Source organism: Silurus meridionalis, chromosome 8 (genome assembly GCF_014805685.1).
Source record: "Silurus meridionalis isolate SWU-2019-XX chromosome 8, ASM1480568v1, whole genome shotgun sequence".
Taxonomy (NCBI): Eukaryota; Metazoa; Chordata; class Actinopteri; order Siluriformes; family Siluridae; genus Silurus; species Silurus meridionalis.
The window spans coordinates 17,195,478-17,217,806 of NC_060891.1; the positions used below are offsets into that span (position 1 = coordinate 17,195,478).

Genomic DNA, 22,329 nt, shown 5'->3' on the forward strand with positions numbered 1-22,329 from the left:
CACACACATTATTTTTAATCAAAAGGAAATGTTTAAAAGCATAAACTTTAATTAAAAAAACAGACAAAATATTAATACAAACAATATTTCAATGTGTTTAATAACAAGCCAAGCATAATATGATTACACAACTCTGTTTAAAAAAAAAAAAAAAAAAAAAAAAATGTAACAGATAGAAATGTAGATTTATCTTAATCCAAAATAAACAAGACAACAAAAAGGCTATAGTGGTTGTGTTTCTGTCCTCATTTGCAAAAGCAAGTCTAGCCTTTCCAAATTTGTTGACTTTGTGAGATATATACATATATTTGTATTTGCCTAAAAAACATGATCATAAAATTTGTCAGGTAGATTAACATTTGTTACTCCTTAGTTGTACATATTACATTGTCAGGTAGAGAAAATAAAGTTTACTTACCTTTGTAAAACAAGTCAGTTATTTTTTTTTAACTGCTGCAGTCATTGACATTGAGGATTTGCTTGCATAATGTGCTGAATGCTGGAATAAAATCAATAAGGTCAGTGAAGCAAACTGTTTCTAATAAATTGTCTAACTATTAGATAGATAGATAGATAGATAGATAGATAGATAGATAGATAGATAGATAGATAGATAGATAGATAGATAGATAGATAGATAGAAATTATCATATTATGCTAGTTATGTTAAGACAATTAGAACTATGTTATTTTTGTACATGCATCATTGTATGTATATCTTCATATATTTTCAAATCATTTAAAAAGATTTATGCATCAAAACAAACTAAAATCACAATTTATTAAGTTGTTTACAGTTGTCCTTTATTTAAGATAAACCTTTATTCGTCCCACAGTGGGAAATTTCTTATCTTATCTTATTTTAATAGATTTGCAGTTTCTTACATTTTCCTTTTAATATCAGGTGGCTTATTATACATTTACATGATGAACATCAGCTTTAATTTTAATAAAACCTAACATTTAATTTTACTGTCAGGTGGGCAATTATACATTTACATGAACATGATTTTTTATTTTAATAGAACCATAATGTAATAATGATATTTTTTAATTAAATATTTTATTATTTTGAAATATTTTGATGTTTTTACCCATTTAAATATGTGATTCAACATTAATCTGTCGATTAATTGGGGGTTGTGGACCCCAGGTTAAAGACCCATGTCCCAGAGTAAAATTCATGTACTAAATAAACAAATAAACAGACACATACATAATAAAATAATATATATATATTACCTGTGGTCGTATGCGCATGAGCAGTGCATCTCGAACCTTTAAAAAAATGCACAGAGATTAATTTTTTTTTTTTTTAAGTAGCTCTTTATATATATAAACACTTACTCCCTAATACTAAATACTCTTCAAAAATCTTTAAACAGCAACTTGCCTTTTTCTCACCAAAACTTCCTGTTAGTAGAATGAAAAAACCCTGCATGCAAATTGTTTTGTTTAGGATTTATTTTTTAAAGACAGGAAACAGACATTATTAGAATAATAAATAATGAAGGATTGGATGGATAACTACCTGAAAAGAATTGAGAATTGTGAAAGCATAATTTACAATCTGGGCAAACGGCTCCATTGTGAGGTCAAGCATTAGCACAGCGAAGCCAAAGATCCATGTTATTCCAAGCGAAGGGGTTAAGAAGACAACAGTTCTAATAACACTTCTTACAATTTCCTTTTCATCATGACTTTTTCCTTCAGACAAACTTGGTTTTAAGATCCTGCTAATAACCACAACCATAGTGAACATATTCACAAGCACAATTATACCTGCAGGAATAATAAAGGTATGGATTGACCCAGCTAGCATACTCTCGTACTTTAACCAACAGATGTCATTTACATAGTATGAGTTAAGGGCACCATTGTCATAAGTGATGACTGTACCTATCACAATAAGGAATGGACAGACATAACCCAGAAAAAAACATAATCCTAAATAAACTTTTTTCCTTAACTGAACAAAAACAAATATAATTTGGTGTAGGAGCCCCATACTCATGCACAACATCCAGAAAAACACTGCCAAGAAGCCAAAATGTTTCATAACTGTAAAAGTAAAACACCACTGACTCAAAGCTGATTTTGGAGAGGAAGCCACCAGGAAGCTAATGTGTGCTAGCAACAAAGAGAGTGCAATGTTTACCAAAACAGTGTGTCTAAAATGGGAGATATTGGACTTTACTACAGTGTTCCACACAACAAACTCAATCACTAAACATAGAACTAGTGAAACAACTGAAAACCCTAAACCTATATAAGTTATCTGATCCATATACAATAGTTCCACAGGTGATATAGACACTAGAGCTGTAAATACAGACAAGTGTGTACATGTGCAACGGTTTGGATTAACTACAGTGCCCCATTCACAACCATCATCAGACCACTGAGATTTATTAAAATCATAATACACACAGAATATTTTGTGGTTTCGAGGTCTTGTGATTGGGACATTCATATCAATTTTGCTTGCATTTTGAACCATGACTGATAATACAAAGTCACTCTTATTACTGTCTGGATATTGTGGTAGCAGTTCAGGTATATTATTTATTTTAATTTGATAAATTGTCTCATTTTTCGGATTTTCCACAGAGACATTGAATGTTTTAGCACATTTTGGATCAACATTGTTGCATATTATTAATTGCACATTTTCTTCTTGTACTTGTTGGTCTGTGGTTGTGTTGATTTGACTTACAACTCCGGAAACAGCTATTAAATAACTTGCAGCCAAATCATGGGATTTATTCAGATCATTCATATTTGTAATGGTATTTAATAAACTGTCATTCAAAAGATTGCTTGAAGCTTTTGTAAAATCCTGAAATGAAAACAGATTACATTCAGTTTATAACAGCTTAATGCAACTCTTAAAATTCATATTTATAATATTGCTGACATATATACAGTATATATATAAAACTAGTGTAAAAATAAATAACACTACTTACAGAAACTATTGATTTATTGAATGGAGACTTTTGTATATCAGAAGCATTATACAGGCTCTGTAATACGACAACTGATGCATTAATATTTGGGAATGTATTAATGATCTGATCTTCACTTTTCGTCTTTAAAAGGCCAAACAGTTTGCATGCATTTTCTGTAACCAGCCCACATCCTTTCTGGAGATTCTGTTATTTATTGTTAAAGACAGAAGCACACATATTTACAAAATTAGGAAGCTGAGTGGCAGAAGATGGTATAAATATGCTGTTTTTACATTAACTCTCTTCCTACATTTGTACATATGGCCATAGCAATATTGTCAATCACCAAACTTCTCTTACTTTAGGCTGTAGATCATCACAATGAAGAAAAAAAAAAATTTAAATGGTTAACATAAAGTTGTAATTGTAAAAAAGCTCATACCTGAGCATCAGTCAGCAGGGTTTGAATGTCTTTGTCTACACATAGAGAGATTACATTGTCCCAGCCCCCTGTGTTATTGCAGTTTCTTGTTTTAAAACCTATTTCATTGGTATTGCATAGCATTTTGGCTGCAAAATTAGCCTTTGCATCCGGCCAGTTACCATCTGTTTTGCAAACGGTTGAATTATCTGCAAAAAGAAAATGATAACTACAATTAATACCACCACTTTTACAAATAAACTGTGCAAGTGCTAATTGCCCTGTTGGTATTTGAAGACTTACTTTTAATTATGGGTGTCTGTTGAGTGGCACTCGTTATGTTATTCTTTCTATTTGTGAATGTACATTTAACTTCAAACACTTCAGGCACCACTGCACATTCAATGATGGTTTTGATACTGTAGATTGTGGTATTGCCTACAGAAGCTTAAACATATGTAATATGATGTTTAGATTAAAAAAATAAAATAAAAGGTTACTCATACTGCAAACATGTAATAACTTATCAGTGCATTTTTATGAGCAAACTCTTTGAGCATCTCCTTGAAAGGCAACATTTGTGAAACTTACTTATTTTCATTGATTTGTCAGGTGACCAGGTAACATTGTAAGGTTCTGTGCTGTTTTCGATCATACATTGGATTTCAACAGAAATTCCAGTATTTTTTCTACAATCTGGGAATTGTGGTTCACTTATGATAAATATTTTTGGCAAAAGTGCAACATCCAAATATGCACTTGCTCTGTGTATGATGTTACTAAAGGCATTCGATGTGTAGTCACATGTAAACTTCCCTGTGTTCAAATGAAATGGTGAATTTGCCAGTTAGTCACAGATAAATAAAATACCCAGTGAAATAATTAATTATATTGAATACAACTTACCTTTCCAAACTTCAGAAGTTCTATTAACAAGAACTGTACTGTTTAGTGCATTTTTATATAACTTAGCTTCAGTGCCATCAGTGATAGTTTGTGTTGTTGCATCCCTCTGTAAGTTCCAGTACACATTTTCTAGTAGCTCTGGTGTCGTGCAAGTGATTTCAGCAATGCTGTAATAACCAACTAAATCTGGAACACTGATTTTTACAAAACCTGTAAAATAATATAAACAAACACACAAATAAATACATAAGTAAATAAATAAATGTGTAAAGTTGCTTTAAAAAATCGGACACAATAATAAAAAAAAAAAAACCTGCTAAATATCTGTAAAAAGGCATAACCACTATGGAAAAGCATAATTGTGTGCTTTGCTGAAAACATCATTTATATATAGCCTCTTGTGTCATTTGTAATGTGATGCAGTTTATTTATCTTTATTTATTTACCTTGCTGCTCAGATTTTTTAACAGTGTCCACTATTATTATTTTAGCAAAGTGGAGATGCTTATTATTGGAAATTACTGTTCAGGGAATTTTTTTTTTAAAGATCAATTTGTTATTTCAATTCACCAATTTTATATACAAAGAGTAGATGTTTGTTATTATTATTATTATATTTTTTTTACATTAATTTCAACTGTATTTAACCCAATACATAATTGTACAAAATTTTACTTTATTTGGCACCATGGTTGTGGGCACAGCACTAAACACATTATTAGAATGTAGTTACCTGTGGTTATAATTTTAAAAGAAACATCCAACAATGTCTGCAGCTTCTTGGTCTGATCAACAAGTGTGCTCATCATAAAGGGCCCATTTATTTCCATTACAAAGTCTCCGATGAGACTACCCGACCTTTAGTTTAAAAAAAAAAAGGAAATCATAATTATTTTTACAATAGCTTAATGTATAGTCATTTTACATTATTTTGCTGCATATGCAAATTCAGTAGCATTTTAAACGTACTATTTAGTTTTTATGTTGCCAATGTCATTACCTGAGGCTTGTAATGTTCAGTGAGTCAAACCAGTCCAAAGTGCTGTACATTAAAGTCAACTTGAAGATGACAAGGATTCAGATAAAAATACAAGGATTCAGATGAAAATACAAACTTAAAAATTAAATAAAATAAAAAAACTACTGTTTTGACATGCTGTAACCGATTATATCATATTTAAAATGGTTGGTTTAAAGCAAAAAAATAAAATAACAAAAGTAACATTTGATAAGTTGAATATTCAGTATGTAACATTTCCATCCAATTATTTTTAATAATTGGAACTATTTCAACACCAATGAAACACATGTTTAGACGGCACTGAGAGGGACTGTCAGGATTTGTTGAATCTAAATAAAACATTTAGCTTTTCACTTAAGATGTTGCTGACAGTATAATCTATAAAATATTATTTTTAATTTTGTAAAAAGTGCAAAATTAGAGCACTTTTACTAGTCATATCAGACTTTTGAATCCCATTTGACCCTGGAGATCGAGAGCACCGTTCTATAAGATTCTGAAGAGCTAATTGAGATAATAGTAGTGGATTTTTTTTTTTTAAACCAACCCAGCCATGAGCAACCTTTTGTAACTGATGATTTAGGTTATAATTACTGTCTATTTGTCAGTCTTGATAACAAAGCCACATTTTTGTTAATAGTTAATTAGTTAATATTAGATAATGCCTTGTCTTTATGCTAAATTAAATTTGAATTGAATTCTTAACTGAAATTTGGCCAAATGTTAATTTATCATTGTGGCAACTGATTTTACATCATCACAATTATTAGGTCGCCAAACTTGCATTTCTGACCACAAAAATAACAGCTGGTGAGAACAGGAAAAATTAACTAACAGAACTAACAATCAAGTTAACAATAATCTTGGGTTATACCACCAAGTTGTGCTTACATCAGCAACATGCATTAGAGATTTAACAAAATTAAATGGTTAAAAATAACGGATATTAATTTTAATAAATAACCCATTTCAATTTCAGATTATATGTTACACAGTCACAAATGCTCAGCCATAACATTCAGTGTCCTTTTCACTAAAATATTTGCTAAAGTGTAACTTTATTTTCTGTTTGATGTTGATTTCTTGTTGTGCAACACATACATTATTAGTAAGCTCTCTTTTCAGCTCCTCATTTGGTTCAAGAAAGTAGTTTACTTTAGTAAACGATCCGTTGATAACCACTGGAGAAAGACAAAGAAATGCAGAATTAGTTGCTATATTCAGCATGTTTTACAACTGCCTATTTGCGTAAATGTAGTCTAAAATTAACAGTGTATAGTATTGTACTAAGAAAATTGTGTACAACCTTAGACTGAGTATATTACCTTTGTCTTTATAGATGCACATAGCACTAGGAAGGACATTATTTGGACAGTTGTTATTAGAGCAGCACGCAGGTTTTATTTTACACACTTCCTCACTCCATTTGTAGTTTTTTGAGCAATTACATTTGTTGGAGTAACAGTCTAAAATAAAAAGGATAGTTTATAATAATACTGTGAGAAAGGTGACAGCACTCATTGTATAAAAAACAAGGATATAGAATTGTAAGCCCAATTTATTTACTTAAATTATTTTAGCAATACAGCAAAAGCATTAGAAGTAGGGATCAAATGATAGGTAGGAGAGTGTAGATTTAATAAATTTCTTTTTATTAAATAATTACATTTTTACCCTAGGTGACTGCCAGATGTTTCATGTTACCAGATGTGCCCTTTTAGATTTATTGTTTAAATAAAGAATAGCTGTAAATATCAATTATTGGTTTCAATGCTGGGTTACACCTGTACACTACATTTTTTTCTTTTTAAAATAATATGACTTGCAGAGAGAGGGGGAAAAAATCAACATTGGCATTGGCAAAACACAGTCACCACAAACAAAGAACTTCATCAGAGAAAAAAAGGGGAAGGTTTTAGACTGGCCAAGTCAATCAACAGACCTTAACACCAACTAAAGAGCATTATGCCTTCTGAAGAGAAGACTAAAGGAAACACTACATGCCCCCCAAAACAAGCAACAACTGCTGCACTAAACCAGGAAAAGTATCATAAAAAAGAATGCAACAATTTGGGGAATGTGGGTGGGTGAAGTTACTGCAAGTAAGTCATATGCGACAAAATTCTTCTTCTTCTTCTTTCTCGCTGCTCCCATTAGGGGTCGCCACAGCGGATGATCTGTCTCCATACTCCCCTGTACTCTACATCTGCCTCTTTCACACCAACTACCTGCATGTATTCCTTCACTACATCCATAAACCTTTTCCTTGGCCTTCCTCTTTTCCTCCTACCTGTCGCCTACATCCTCATCATTCTTCTATCGATATACCCTATGTCTCTCCTCTGCACATGTCAAATCAAATCAAATCAAAACCAAGCTCCCTCACTTTGTCCACAAAACGTCTCTAATAAACTAATTTCTAATCCTGTCCATCATCATTACTCACAATTAAAATCTCAACATCTTCAGCTCTGCTACCTCCAGCTCCACCTCCTGTCTTTTATTCTCTAAACCATACAACATCGCAGGTCTCACCACAGTCCTATAAACTTTCCCTTTCACTCTTGCAGATACCTTTCTATCACAAATCACTGCTGACACTCTTCTCTACCCACTCCACCCTGCCTGCACTCTTTTCTTCACTTCTCTAACACACTCTCAATTACTTTGCACTGTTGATCCCAGGTACCTAAACTCCTCCACCTTCACCACCTCTTCTCCTTGCAACCGCAACACTCCACTGCCCTCCCTCTCATTCACACACATGTACCTTGTCTTACTCCTACTGACTTTTATTCCCCTTCTCTTCAGGCTGTTTTCATCCTGCCCCCTACTCTCACCACAAAGTCATATGCAGCCAAATACTTTGTGCTATTTAACATTATTTACTTTGAGACCAGCTTTACCTATACATGTTCTCACCAAATAAAATTCCTGTTCTATGTGGCTTAAGCCATCTAAATTAAAATATCGATTAAAAAAAGCCAGAAATCTATCTTCTCACATTCATCTTTTGATCACAAACAAAATCATGAGAATTGGCCTTGCTGTTCTGTGACTTTGACAATTGGATTTGATCAAGGATTTTTGTATAAGAAAGGCTATTTGGAGCCTTTTATAAACTTTGAAACTTCTAAGATTTTTAGACTTAAATTCTCTAGACTTTATGCACACACACACACACACACACACACACACACACACACACACACACACACACACAAAAAAAAACATTGAGTGAGTAACAGTTCTCCATGTTTATGGCCACTATGCGATCTTCATTTTAGCTGCAGGATGTTAAGGATATTTAGCATGCATTTTAACTGTGGCTGCTGTACCTGTTATATATCTGGGTTAGTGCACTATGCAATTTGTTGTCTTGGCTACTTGTTGATATTTGAGACCAATGCTTCTTGTCTGGAGTCATATTGCACCGTTTGGCTAATGTTCATGCTTTACTTGTCATGTTATGGTATTATTTGTGTAATAAGCAGTTGTTTCCTTTACTTTGATTCCTAGAAACTACCTGATGCACATGACCCTGTGTGTAGTGTTATTTTTGTCCAATTAACAGCCAAATTCTATCTGATGACTCCAACTCCCTGACCAGAGTTTTGTGGCTGTCAATAACATAATCGCCATTATCAGTTGCCAATCACTAACACTACCACCTTTCCAATGATACACTGGGGAATAGACACTCTTTACAACCATAGTGAGAAGAAAAGTAGCACAAAATGCATAAAATATTAAACCTCAAAGTGGAAAGGCTACAAATAGCAGACCACATCATGTGCATTCTGGGGTGTGCAGAAAAGGCCCCTTAGTTAATATAGTTAATATATTTAATATAGACTTCCTGTCATTTCAAAACACTCTGAATTTTCCTTCTCTGATTCGTCATCAACAAAATATTACAAACTTCAGACCCTCCAAACAAGGAAAAGCACAATTCTGTGTAAATGCTAGATAATGGTATGGATTAAAATCCTAGAAGATCGGAAGTTTTTTAAACCCTTAATTCATTCCATCTGGTACACACATCTATGCTATAAATAAAGTCAAAGAGATCACATACTTTTCCTATTCTGATATTTGATGTGAATATTAGCTGAAGATCTTAACTTGTATATGTTAGATTTATTTTAATGTGTTGCTGGCATATGATTGTGTAAAATAAAGCGACCAATAAAACAATTAAAAAGAGCGATCAATAAAAAAAGATATATATTTAGTCTCTTAAAAGTTCATTATAATATTACTATACTGCAATACAAAAAGAAATCACATTTGACAGATATATATAATTACCTGTTGTTATGGTGATATTTTTTACTACGGCCTGTGTGACAGTGAGCTCTGTAAGTTTTCCAAGCAGCCAGGTAAAATTGTTAAATGCACTTGACTCTATCTGAAGCTTAAAGTAGTAAGTTTGTGTTGTATTTGCTGAGAGAGTAAAACACATAAAACAAATATAAAAAAAATTGCATGTGTTTTTATAGAAACTTTACTTAACTTCATAATAATGAGAAAATATAATTTACCTGCAGATGAAGCCTAGAAGTTAAAAATTTTACATTAGCAAAATTATAGTTGCAACTTTGAAAATGTGTAACAAACCACATACACACAATGTATAGAAGTAAAATGTATACATATATATTAGGATAGGAAATTATTGAAAACATGAATGAATAATTAAAGCAAATTAATAAATAAGTTATACAAAATAAAGAAATTCAGTCATTAAAATGAACTAAATGTTGGATATAAACTAAAGTCATGTGTCCTGGGTTTCATTCATTCCTCAGATTTAATTAGCATCATTTGTAACTCTCCTTTTTATTATGACTTATTTAATAATTACATGTTATTTGCAGCAACTTAACTCCTTACACATAATTCTACAGTTAAAATTCTAAGTTAAACCAACCTGTATAAACAGCCCCAGTAACATGAGGGTGAGCCCCTGCAGGATTTCATTTTGTAGCTATAGGTCAGAGAGAGGGGAAAGAGAAGCATTTATCGATACGAAAAAAAAAAAAAAAGCAGAACAAAAATGGATTATACCAAAATACAATCATGTGGTTGGTTATCAAATAATTCAGAGAAAAGCTGTAAAATTCAAACGCATTACACTATTAATAAACTTTGGACATTTAAAATCAATTAAAATCCAAAATGTTCAAATGACTATATAAAGTTAATTTAATTCAATGTGAATTAGTGGATACTAGAACTTGACCTCTAGAGTAATACATTCAGTATTCACACAGTAGATAACACTATTACAGTTGTGCTTACCTACACTTGTGTTTGTATGTAAGCTTGCTTTGTTAATGTTCCTTTACTGTGGATACATGTAGAGCCCAGCAAAATTACCCTAATCCATATCCAACAAAGAAAGGTCAATTTGTTTCTTATTCCATATAGTTTTTGAGCAGTTATTTGTAAACAGTTTCAATATAGCATTAAAGTGTTATTATTGTCTATTTCCTAATAAAACTGGGGAATATATCTGACAAGGTTCAGCACAAAAAAACGTAATAGACATAAGAATAAAATATGGAAAACATTTAATTGATATTAATTTTATCAGTACTACTAAACACTACTATTGCATAATTCACTACATATGAAATATTACCTGAATATGAATATGATACCCAAAATTTCTTCTCACCTTTCCAAAGTGATATTTTACTTCTGCTACTGCTTACTCTGGGCTGCTTTGCATTTCCCAAAATACAAAAATAAATGCTGATTTAGGCAGCAGCAGTACTCCGGCACAAGTAAAATATAATTATAGCTTGTAAGTTGAGGTGAAATGTAGCTTGCCTTATAGTTTGTGTAATTCCTTAGAGTGTATTAGATGATTGATCCTATTTCTCTCATGTCAGCAAAGTGGGATGTGTGAAGCTGTACACAGTCCAAAAACATGCTGTGCTGAACACCCACTTTGTACATTGTTTCACTAACCCATTTGCATTAAACATCACATAATGATCAGATCCTGTCTGTTTATAACAGAACCTTTGTGTTTTCTTTTATAATTCTGTACTAACTGAGAAAAATTCATTTTGCAATGCAAATCAACCTTGCTTTCATATCCAGGAACTAGACTTTTTTTTATTGCACCAAGGGCTGAAATATTTTAATAAATACCTATGCCAGAACTTGAATGAACCATGCATTCACTTCTGGTGAAGCAAAGTAGTAGTTTGTGGAATAGGATAAAAAAGTGTAAGTTTGGGAGCCTTTAAATTTGCATCACTAATTGCTTACGGTAATAATACATTCAAGAAACTTTATTATGACCCAGATTTTCTAATTTCTTCCCAACAAAAGGTGACCAGAATTACCATACAAAAACCTTTTAGTATTGCTAAATTTATTAAACTTGAAAATAACTGAACATGACATTTTCTAATTGAATACAATCACAATCAAAATTAGAATGCAGCAGTGTGAACAATCTACACTATAATCAAGCATGAAAAAAACGTGTTTAACAGCAGCTCAACAGTAACATCTGCAAATAAATGAACTAAGCAGAGTTAATTCATGCCTAATTATAACACTTCATTCTTTGTGTACCATGACCTGAGAATCTGGACTGGGAAATATGGTTTATCTCTACAGAGGTCTTAAGAGCTAAAAAGTGACTTCTTGTTTTGCATCAGTGCACACACTCGTTCTTAAAAACATTTTTGTAGCTGCTCGTTTACGTTATGCAAAAACTGTTTCACCATTTCGGATGGGTCTTTGACACACTTTGTGTCATAGAGCTTCTCCATGTCCGTCTCACCTGCAGTAGAGATTGCATGGATTTCCTAAGATGAAACAATCATGAAAATAGCAGCTGAATTACAGAGCTCAATGCCTAATGCTCTGTAGAGTGTTTGCTAAGAACCATAATTAGGCTCTAATTTGAATCCTTCAAGTGCTTCATGGAAAATGTATTCAGATATAAATGAGCAAAGCATTTTGTTGTACTGCGCACATGTAAAAGTGTATTGATTTATTTATAGTCAGTGACTGCTTTAGCCTAAGGAAATGACCATGGATCTGAAATCTATCCCAGGTACAGTGGGTAAATAACACTGACACACTCATTTGCAACTTGGGTCAAATGAACACAATCAACTTGCTGTAGCAGACAGACAAATACAAGACAGCAAACCATTGACCACTGCGCTGTGTATTTGCAGTGATAAAGTGATCGTTCTGTCTCCTAAAATAGGGTGTCATTTCCCATTTATGAGTTTTTTTTATTTACAGAATGTACTGCATTTTTGAAAAACCCTTTTCAAAAAGATTTCGTAATGCAAAATTCCGGTTTGTGTCAAGAAAATATCTGTAATAAATATGTAATACAATTTTATAATTACAAATTTATAATACAAAATATAATCCTTGTCTGAATGTAAATTCATTGGAGCCGTTGCTTATATCAGATCTACTTTATAAATACAGTTGTCTTTCAGTGTCGATATTTTAATTTTGATGGTGTGATTAATGCAAATTAGAGGAATGGTGTGCTAAGAAAAATAAAAACCTCAGGGTGTACATGAAACATATTTGCATAGGTTTGTTTCCTCGTTGCTGTAGTACTATTTGCATTCTTTCGATGCTGATCTTTCCTTACTAGAAATATGCTAAATAATGTACAATGTTTCTAGATGTAAAATGTTTTCAAGACCAATACAATACTAGAATATATGAGGAGTGTTAATGGAACTCGGTGATCATAGACATAATAGGCAAATCACTGATTTCTTTTAGGAAAGGTATATTTTTAATAAACAACAGCATGAGCAGCCTTGTTACAGCAATTGCATGTAATATGCTCTATCTTGTTTTTACAGTATGGCAGTATGCCTTGACGTTTTGCATTGGTAACAAACCTTAAAAAAAGTATCAAATCAACAATCAGCTAATAAAGAACGAGTCACAGTTTACTGAGGAAGTTAATTATTAAAAAACATTCAATAATTGCATTCTGGTTTGTATGACCAAAAAAAACCACAGTGTCAAAGTTCCTATTTGTATGCAGCTTTTCAGATAACCAACTCCTTGCCCAAAAGGGAGAGGAAAAAACCTGAATCAGCTCAAATGATAAATAGATTTTGTAAACAAACAAACAAAAGGTATATTATAGTCGACATGATGTTTTACACTGAGGTTTCCTTCTCTAAATAAGATTTATTGCTAAGTGGCAAAAATGTCTCTATTTCTTCCTCTGTTCCAATGTCTCTCTCTGGCTTGGCAACACCATTCATTTGTTCACAATAAGCAGTAATCTGTTGGAAATATAAAAAAAATAGGCTTCGATCAGCAATCACAACTACAAAATAATGCAAGCAAATATGTGCGATGACTAGATTACAATTGGAGATTCGCTGCTATTACCCTGTGCGCTGGAGTTGAGCCGCAGCAAGGCTTGGTTTTCAGCAGAAATTGAAAGTTAAAACATATGTTATTCAGTAGAGGGTAAACAGTGCCTTCTGTTACGTCTCTTTTCTTCATTGGACCTACGTGAACAAAGACCATAAACCATAAAACATTTCTTCACGCCGCCATCTTTAGTAAGTGTTTTTCATGATCCAGCTGCTGGTGGCTTTGAAGCTGAGCAGCACATTTGGGAACACTGGATGGGTCAGTCACACAGGGCACCATGCACACACAAGTACACACTACAAACCCTGGGACAATTTAGAATAGCCAGTTCACTTCTCATGGAAATAAATCATGAAATGAAATATTTCTAATTATATATATATATATATATATATATATATATATATATATATATATATATATATATATATATATATATATATATATATATATATCAGTAGTGTTTAGGTGCACAAATGATTCTCATACCTGTGATTAGACTGACAAGAAGTCCAATAAGGATCACAACAGTGGAGTTGAGAGCACTGTACCACATGTATGAAAGGGAATAGAAGCCATACAGCCCATCAGGTTTACTAAAAGGCAAAGAAACAATGTGTGTATTGTGCAAACATGTAAACAATCTATTAAATAAAATGTCAATCACTATAACAACTTCATAATTCAATTATTTCTATTATCCACAGCAGGGTGTGGTAAATTCACCACACACTACACAAGAAACATATACAAGTTTTTTCTCTTTTTCTCTGACAATTTGTAGCGGCAGCTTCAATCGTCTTAGCCCAGCTAACAAAATATTCAGCTGCAAGTTTAATTGGGCAAAAGTACATATTGTTTGATGACCTCTAATTTAAGCAGTAAAAGGCTTGAGGTAATTGGTCTGCATATATTTACTGCACATGGCTTTGTGCTCAAGTTTATTTTTCTTCACAACTGAAACAAAGTCACGTCATAAATTTAACCCTTTAAAAAGTAATATATATAATATCAAAATAAATATGTATACCACCATTTAAATTCATCAACCAGAGCACATTTAATAAACAATGATTACAGCGACCTCTGTTTGGCTTTAAAGATATTACAAATATCGTGTGAACTAATATAAACACGTTTTTGCCCCCATTTTTAATAATGAAAGATCTAAGACTTTTTCTATGTACAAAAAAAGGCCTATTTCTCTCAAATATTGTTCACAAATCTGTCTAAATCTGTGTTAGTGAGCACTTCTCCCTTGCTGAGATAATCCTTCCACCTTACAGGTGTGGCAGATCAAGATGCTGATTAGACAGCATGATTACTGCACAAGTGTGCCTCAGGCTGGCCACAATAAAAGGCCACTCTAAAATGTTTGTTCAGTATAATATTCAAAGATGATGAGGCAGAGCAGTCCACAAATATGCTTCTGCTGACTGACTGGAGAACCATGATAGTGTTTCTTCCCCCCAACAATTTAATAATATTTCTATGGAATGTGTTTGAATATTCTGAAGTAGTTTATTGCAGAAATTTTGTTATAAGTGATACATGTATGACAAATAACGCTATTTGCATGATAGCTTCAAATCACTGGCATTGGGAAGATAATTCTTCCTGCGAGCATTGCGATTAAGAAATAATCTAATGCAGGGAAGAGTCTCTGTCTCTCTTTAAGTATCCTTTTTTCCCCCACAAGGGTACAGAACAGGGTACAGAAGGGTACAAATTAACAAAAATTATTGACAGTCTGCAATATTGGATATAATCTATTTTATAAGACATTGACAAAATTAAGTTTAATAAACTTTCTTATTAAAACGTACAAAAATATTTATAAAAGGTAAGTGTCAGCCTGGTACCTCGGTTTAGGAGTGGCTGCAGGTATTAGTGATGTCACTGTAGTCATGGTCATATTTCCTGTTGATACTGGATAAGTGACGTTATGTGGACACCAAGTGGCAGTGCATGACATCTGAGCCACAAATCCACCAATGCCAATCCAGAAGGCTATGATGAGCCCAGCAACAAGTCCTGTTACTGCACCCTACAAGAAATACAATCAATTATTTCTTAAAGTTTCTCTCTGTGACACTGTTCACCATTCAAATTAACAAAATTTCTCCTGAGAATACTCACGGTGCTATTGGCCCAAGGGAAAAATATGCCAAGACAGAAAAGCCCCAGCAAGGGACCGCCTACCATTCCAAAGATACTGAGAGCTACCTTAAAATGAAGAAATGTGTCAAATTTTAATCGAAGTAAGAGTTATAGTACTAAGCATGTATCATTCTATTACAGCTTGTTATAGTTTTTTTGGTTGTAGTTGTTGTTACTCCTTATATTTTGATTTTGGAGATCTAATTGAAAATTATGCTTACCTGTAAAACAGAACTGTTCATCAAATGGATAGCATAGGCCATAGCAAGGCATAAAAGGCCATATGAAAAGGCTAGATTAGAAACAAAATTAAAATGACCACAATATAAGAGGAAGATTAAAGTTATTATAAATAATATACACCAACCAGGCATAAATGACATTATGACGTTATGACGTAATGACGTTATAACATTATGACTTGAGAAAGTAAATAACACTGATTATCTATTCATCATGGCACCTGTTAGTGGGTGCGATACATTGGGCAGCAAGTAAACTTTTTTTAGACAAAGTTGATGTGTAAGAAGCAGGAAAATAGGCAAAAGTAAGAATTACTTATAACAAATTTTTAATAACTTTCTTTGTTGTACATACAAATTAAATAACTGAAAACATTTCAAGGTTTAAACTAAAGCTAAAGTTAAAATTAACATTTACCTACAGAATTATTTATGAATTAAGATAGCTGAAATTTAAAAAGCAACTTCTTAAAAAAGTAGAGGTGCAAAAATAAAGACTAAACTAGAAGTTTTAGGCTTTGTTTAGGTTGCTTACAGGTTTTTTGCAAAAAGAATATCTACATTTTTATATCCACATTATCAAACAATTAGTAATGCAGACATTCCTGCTGTAACTGGTTTAATTTTTTCTTCAAACGGTGGAAAACCTCTTCGCGTTGATCAGGAAATAGGTGGAACAATGATCTGAATCAGGAGTCACAATGAGTGACGGTGGCATTTTCATTAGGCAGGACAGTGGTGCCATTTTTCGGCAGTTTAAATAGGTTTACTATTTCTTTAGCATCACTGATGTCAGCGTTCTCAAGGTTGCGATTATAGTCGCTAGCGCCAACATATCCACTGAGCTGTCCCACCTTGTAGTAATGTCCATAATAAGCTAATGTGATGCAATCTCTAGCTTCTTTTACTTTGTCGTAAGAACAGCTGTAGCGGTGACACTGCGTTGACATTTACTCGACCAAGCAATCGACAAACACAGGGAACATTCAATCCTGCTTGCAGAGACAAACCCAGCTTCTATTGCTGCTACCTCCATGTTGTGTGCAACGTCAGTAAAGATAGCAATGGCATAATGAGCCTTTTCAAGTTCCCACTCATGTATAGCTGCTTTTAAAACAGCTTCAGATGCATTCATTTTGCCCTGCAACTGTTAGGTCAAGCAATTTTTCTGAATGCACATGTGACACAGGTGTGTAGCTCGCGCGTGTAGGCAGCTCAACCAATAGGATAAAACGGACATCATATTGTAAAAAAATCTCAATGACATTTTGCGATAAATAGAACCAAGATAAATCGTTACACCCCTAATATATATATATATATATATATATATATATATATATATATATATATATATATATATATATACACACACACAAACACATATACACACACACACATCAAAATGTACTTTTTGTTTCTGTATAATAAAAAACTCCGATCATGTACTATAATATAAATCCTTTAAGCAATGACTCACCAAGCATCTTGGACAGTATGGTGGCTTTAGCTTCTGATATAGCGGGATACTGTGGCTTAATAAAATCCTCCATTGTTACTGTAGCCAAAGAATTGAGAGCTGAGGATATTGTACTTCAGAGAAGAGAAACACATTCACAAATCAATGCAAATACATTACTCTATTCTAAAGACATTTATATTTATATACAGTAGAGAAAATAATGATTTGATCCCCTGCTGATTTTGTAAGTTTAACCCTTACAAAGAAATTAAGAGTCTAAAAGTTGTATTGTAGGTTAATTTTAACAGAGAGAGACAGAATATAAAAAAAAATCCATAAAAAAAGAAAGATTATAAATTCATTTGTATTTGATTGAGTTAAATAAGTATTTGATCCTGTACCAAATTAGCAAGAATTCTGACTCCCACAGACCCAAATTAATCCTGTCCCTTCAGGCCCCTTGTAATCCTAATATCAACTCGTTATGTGTATAAAACACACTTGTCACAAAATCCACCTCTTCCATTCAAACATCTCCACCACCATGGGAAAGACCAAAGAGCTGTCAAAAGGACATCATGGACAGGTTTGTAGACCTGCACAAGGCTGTAATGGCCTACAAGACCATCAGATTGTTGCCTTGGCTGTATGTTTTGGGTCATTGTCATGCTGGAAGACCATCCATGACCCATCTTCAAGTGTTCTGGATGAGGCCAGGAGGTTCTTATCGAAGATTCTACAGTACATGGCCCCATTCATGTGGGAAAGTCTTCCTGTACACTTAGCAGAGAAACAGCCCCAAAGCAGGATGTTTCCTCCTCCATGTTTGACAGGATGGTGTTCTTGGGGTCATATTCAGCATTTCTCTGCCTTTAAACACGGCAAGTCAAGTTGATGCCAAAGAGCTCAATTTTGATCTCATATGACCACATCACATTCTCCCAAGCCTTCTCTCAATCATTCAGGTGTTCATTGGCAAACTTCAGACAGGCCTGTTCATGTGCATTCTTGAGCAGAGGCACTTTGGTGTGTTACCAGTGGTTTTCTTGGTGACTTTGGTCCCAGCTCTCTTGAGATCATTAATAAGCTCCTCCCATGTAATTCTGGACTGATCCCTTACCTTTCTCAAAATCATCCTCACCCCATGAGGTAATATTTTGCATGGCGCCCCAGAGCGAGGGCGATTGACTTATCTTGTATTTCTTCCATTTTCGAATTATCACGTTAACAGTGGTCTCTTTCTTACAAAGCTTCTTGCTGATGGTTTTGTAGCCCATTCCAGCCTTGTGCAGGTCTACAATCTTGTCCCTGACATCCTTTGACAGCTCTTTTGGTCTTTGGTCTAGGTCTCTATGGTTTTTTTATATTATATTTTATATATATATATATATATATATATATATATATATATATATATATATATATATATATATATATATATATATATATATGTGTGGCATACACTCACATACACTTTAATTGGTACATTTAGTTAATGCCCTGTTTTGTATCTGCATGAATGTATTCACTGTGTTGTTGCTATATGACTGCCAGAATGCATAACTGCATGAAAGAGTAGGTGTTCATGTGTTTTTATTAAAAGTGTTTAATCTTTATGACGTGAGCTACAGTTAAAATTATTCCAATTTGAAATCTTGCAATGCTAGTTTTCAGCAGGCAAAGGTAATAAAGCACACTGAGAATCCGGTCCTAAAGCAGGATTTGTTATTATATTTGTTGTAGTGCCTTCCAAATGCAGTAGCTTGTCCATACCTTAGAGATGCACTGAATAAGCATGCAACAAACAGTCCAGGCAGTCCAGGAATATCTTGCAGCATGTCCATGACAAAGTATAGGACCATCTATTGTGCAACATAATTAACATATTTTAAAAAAAATTAAAAAATAAATAAAAATGAACCCACTGTAATCAATTAAATATTTTTTTCCTGACCTGATCTTTAGATTTGATATACAGTTGGTCTAATGCACTGTTCCCACTGTAACATGCAAACATAACAATCCCCATCAGACAGCTTAGACCCAAAGCAACCTGAAGACATGGAAACACCATGTAGCATGACCTACAAGACAATGTATAGTGTGAGCTACAGAAGAGGAACATCCATGTTCCACATGCCATCGTCCAAGCTTTAGTGTTATAGCAAAATGTAAGGTTTACTTACATTACAGCCTCTTTTTCTGTGCGAGAGCTAAGGTACCTCTGCACTTGCGTTTGGTTCACACCATATAGAGAGAGCATCAGAAAAACACCACCAAACCCCAACGTCCAGAAGGTGTGTCTCACAGTCGGGTCAGGATTTAGACTTGAAGGAACCAAAGAAATACTGGTAAGGAAAGCACTACAAATCTCGAGTGTCATTTTATTTTTCTTTGTGAATTATTTAAACCAAGCCCAATATGACTTTATATCAAATAATTTCTTAGTTACAATCAATAAAAAAATTAATTCTCACTCAATGGCAGAGATCAAGCCTCCCTCTGTGACTTTCCGCCAAACCTCAGAAAGACCCCCAGCCTGCTGCACCCCCACTATGATGACAGCAAGCTGGCCTGCAAACATCACCACAGTCTGAAAAACGTCTGTCCAGATGACTGCTTTTAATCCACCCTATGTGAAAGTCAAAAATTAGTCAAGAAAGACAATTTAAGAAAATCAGCATGCTTTCCTAGGCACAGAAAAGGAGAAGACAGTATTCACCAGTGCTGTGTATATTGTGCACACCAATCCAGTTGCTAATACTGTTCCCCACAAGTGAAAACCAGTAACTAAATGTAGACGACAAGATACAAAAAATTATCTGTAAGAAATGTTAGACTGTTATACGCAAGTATTAGAAAGTATTATAAATGTGTGGCTCTCTGGGAAACCCAGCCATGTATCACTTTTTCTGAATTCCAGCAAAAAAAAAAAAAAAAATTGTTTGGTTCTTAGTTTTAAACAACATAAGATTTATCTGCCTATATTGCAAAAATTGTACCTTGTAAGTAAAATTATTTCTATAATTTTGCCAGACAACATTTTTGCAGACAGGGTCACTTTATGCACACAGCCACTGTAATTCTACAGCATTTTTGTACAAGGATTCAATTGTAATTCAATTGAAAGGAAATTGTAATGCCACAGAATACAATGGAATTTTAAGCAATTGCGTGCTTCCAATTTTCCCGTGACAATTTTGGGAGTAGAGTGACAGTCAGGTTTCCAAAACCTTTTGCCATTAAATTTCACATTTTAGTTCAGGAAGCCCTATAGTTTTCAGAAGGGTTTACCAGGTCACCAGATGTACAAAAATATACAATAAATAATAATAATCCAAGTAAAATAATATAAAAATAAATAAACACACCTGTATTTAGTGCGAGAGCTGGAGTATATATTCCGACACCCATATAAATAACCTGCATGAACAAGAACAAACATTGATTGACAATGCAAAAATTACTGTTTTAATCAAAGTATTCTTGAATACAACGTGTGGATTATATTCGTTTTCGGAAGTATTTACCATCTGAAAAATGAAGGTCACCGTCCCACAAATTCGGACTGCTTTAGAGAAACGTAGTTCCAGATACTGAAATGCCAAAAGAATTAATTTTTTAATTTATGTTTCAAGATGTATAATATGCTTGCATTCACTTTGCTGCATTGTCCACAGAAATTCATACATAATGAGCTATTCCCACACTTGTGTTGTACCGTTAAATAAATGACTACTCATAAACAGACATTATTAAATAACGTTAGTCTACCTGATAAACACTAGTGAGATGGAGTCTGTAGAACACCGGAATGAAGATGTGGGCTGGGATCAGGAGCCCTAGGATATAAGCGCAGCCAATAAACCAATACTGTGTGCCATTGGTGTAGATCTCTGCTGGCGTCCCCACTATTGCAACAGCAGACTGGAACGAAGCCATGAGGGAGAGGGAAAGGGGCAGGCACCTCATACTCCGGTCAGCCAACAGAAACTCCTGTGTGGTCCTTTGCTGTCCTCCAGAAAGGGCATAATACAGCCCTATGGCCATGGACGCAACCAGGAGCAGGGCAAATAACACAAAGTCAATAGCACTGAAGTACTTCTGTCCAGTGCTGTCCATGCTGAGAAGGTTAGGGCTTTAGTTAGGGGGATAGGAGAACAGATTTGTTGCAGTCATCCAGGAGGGATAGGGGAGCACCTGCTCCTTTAAGAAGAGTTACCGGTATTAAGTATTCAGTATTATAAAAAGATTTCAACACAATCTATTTTAGTAAAAGTGATCATTTCAGCCTACCTTGGCATAATCCAAAAACTAACCTTGCAGGAAATGATCTAAGAGATAATTCATAAACAGTGTTCATTAGACACATTCAACAGTCCAATACAATATGTCTTAGACTCTATATGATTAACCAGTTCATTCCTGTTTCTAACTTACTTGAGAAAGTCGCAACAGACGCGAAGATCATTCTTAAACGTAGTTCTTCACGTGTGCGCCATTGTGAATTGTGCATTGACAAATCACCTGTAACGAAACACGTGATTTTTGACCTGTCATCAATCACAGTACGGATCAGATAATCAAACTGATTACATTCTTATAATCTCAGCGTGTTACCGTCACTGTCATAAATTCGCACTCCTTTCCCCTGTAGCCAGCGTGTATTTATTTCCCAAACGCTAATCGTATACAGTGACGGAATGGGAGGTCATTAACGAACCGTGAAGCGCGATACTGCCTCTCGTTTGCGCAAACGTTACGCC

General features: G+C 33.9%; 2 protein-coding genes across 10 annotated transcripts; both read right to left on the reverse strand.

Annotated features, from left to right (window-relative positions):
• Nucleotides 1–145: 145 nt before the first annotated feature.
• Nucleotides 146–11,215, reverse strand: adgrf3a (adhesion G protein-coupled receptor F3a). Of its 5 annotated transcripts, none has more exons than XM_046854966.1 (19): nt 10,983–11,215; nt 10,604–10,649; nt 10,233–10,289; nt 9,844–9,856; nt 9,611–9,745; nt 6,625–6,765; nt 6,401–6,480; nt 5,279–5,337; nt 5,012–5,136; nt 4,279–4,488; nt 3,964–4,188; nt 3,676–3,819; nt 3,394–3,581; nt 2,970–3,155; nt 1,532–2,839; nt 1,394–1,435; nt 1,243–1,278; nt 419–499; nt 146–318 (listed from the first exon to the last, which is right to left on the reverse strand). In XM_046854966.1, exons 3-18 carry the CDS (start codon nt 10,254–10,256, stop codon nt 437–439), a joined length of 2,979 nt encoding a protein of 992 aa, XP_046710922.1. In that variant the 5' UTR covers nt 10,257–10,289; nt 10,604–10,649; nt 10,983–11,215; the 3' UTR covers nt 146–318; nt 419–436. The 5 variants fall into 5 exon arrangements, with proteins under 5 accessions (XP_046710922.1, XP_046710920.1, XP_046710921.1 ...); XM_046854964.1 differs by having other exon boundaries at nt 10,604–10,682; XM_046854965.1 differs by having other exon boundaries at nt 10,604–10,682; nt 10,947–11,215.
• A 1,859-nt stretch (nt 11,216–13,074) lies between these two features.
• slc5a6b (solute carrier family 5 member 6) lies at nt 13,075–22,288 on the reverse strand. 5 transcript variants are annotated; one of them, XM_046856165.1, is made up of 18 exons: nt 22,184–22,230; nt 22,004–22,090; nt 21,860–21,897; nt 21,338–21,701; nt 21,094–21,159; nt 20,935–20,986; nt 20,286–20,353; nt 20,041–20,195; nt 19,750–19,890; nt 19,518–19,563; nt 19,337–19,425; nt 17,582–17,694; nt 16,081–16,151; nt 15,839–15,925; nt 15,562–15,746; nt 14,189–14,295; nt 13,712–13,833; nt 13,075–13,602 (listed from the first exon to the last, which is right to left on the reverse strand). In XM_046856165.1, exons 3-18 carry the CDS (start codon nt 21,865–21,867, stop codon nt 13,474–13,476), a joined length of 1,803 nt encoding a protein of 600 aa, XP_046712121.1. In that variant the 5' UTR covers nt 21,868–21,897; nt 22,004–22,090; nt 22,184–22,230; the 3' UTR covers nt 13,075–13,473. The 5 variants fall into 5 exon arrangements, with proteins under 5 accessions (XP_046712121.1, XP_046712117.1, XP_046712120.1 ...); XM_046856161.1 differs by having other exon boundaries at nt 19,518–19,647; XM_046856164.1 differs by having other exon boundaries at nt 19,518–19,647; nt 21,338–21,763.
• Between the last annotated feature and the right edge of the window lie 41 nt (nt 22,289–22,329).

What these genes read in the sequence shown, in the direction of transcription:
- slc5a6b (XM_046856161.1), bottom strand. An exon ending in ACAGAAAAAGAGGCTGTAAT is followed by an intron (nt 19,648 to 19,749) that starts GTAAGTAAACCT and finishes ATTGTCTTGTAG; the next exon opens with GTCATGCTACATGGTGTTTC. An exon ending in TCCCTTGGGCCAATAGCACC is followed by an intron (nt 15,747 to 15,838) that starts GTGAGTATTCTC and finishes TATTTCTTGTAG; the next exon opens with GGTGCAGTAACAGGACTTGT.
- adgrf3a (XM_046854967.1), bottom strand. Translation starts at nt 10,256, where the DNA reads ATGTTACTGGGGCTGTTTATACAG. An exon ending in AACTTCTGAAGTTTGGAAAG is followed by an intron (nt 4,189 to 4,278) that starts GTAAGTTGTATT and finishes ATTTGAACACAG; the next exon opens with GGAAGTTTACATGTGACTAC. An exon ending in CCCTGCTGACTGATGCTCAG is followed by an intron (nt 3,156 to 3,393) that starts GTATGAGCTTTT and finishes AATAAATAACAG; the next exon opens with AATCTCCAGAAAGGATGTGG.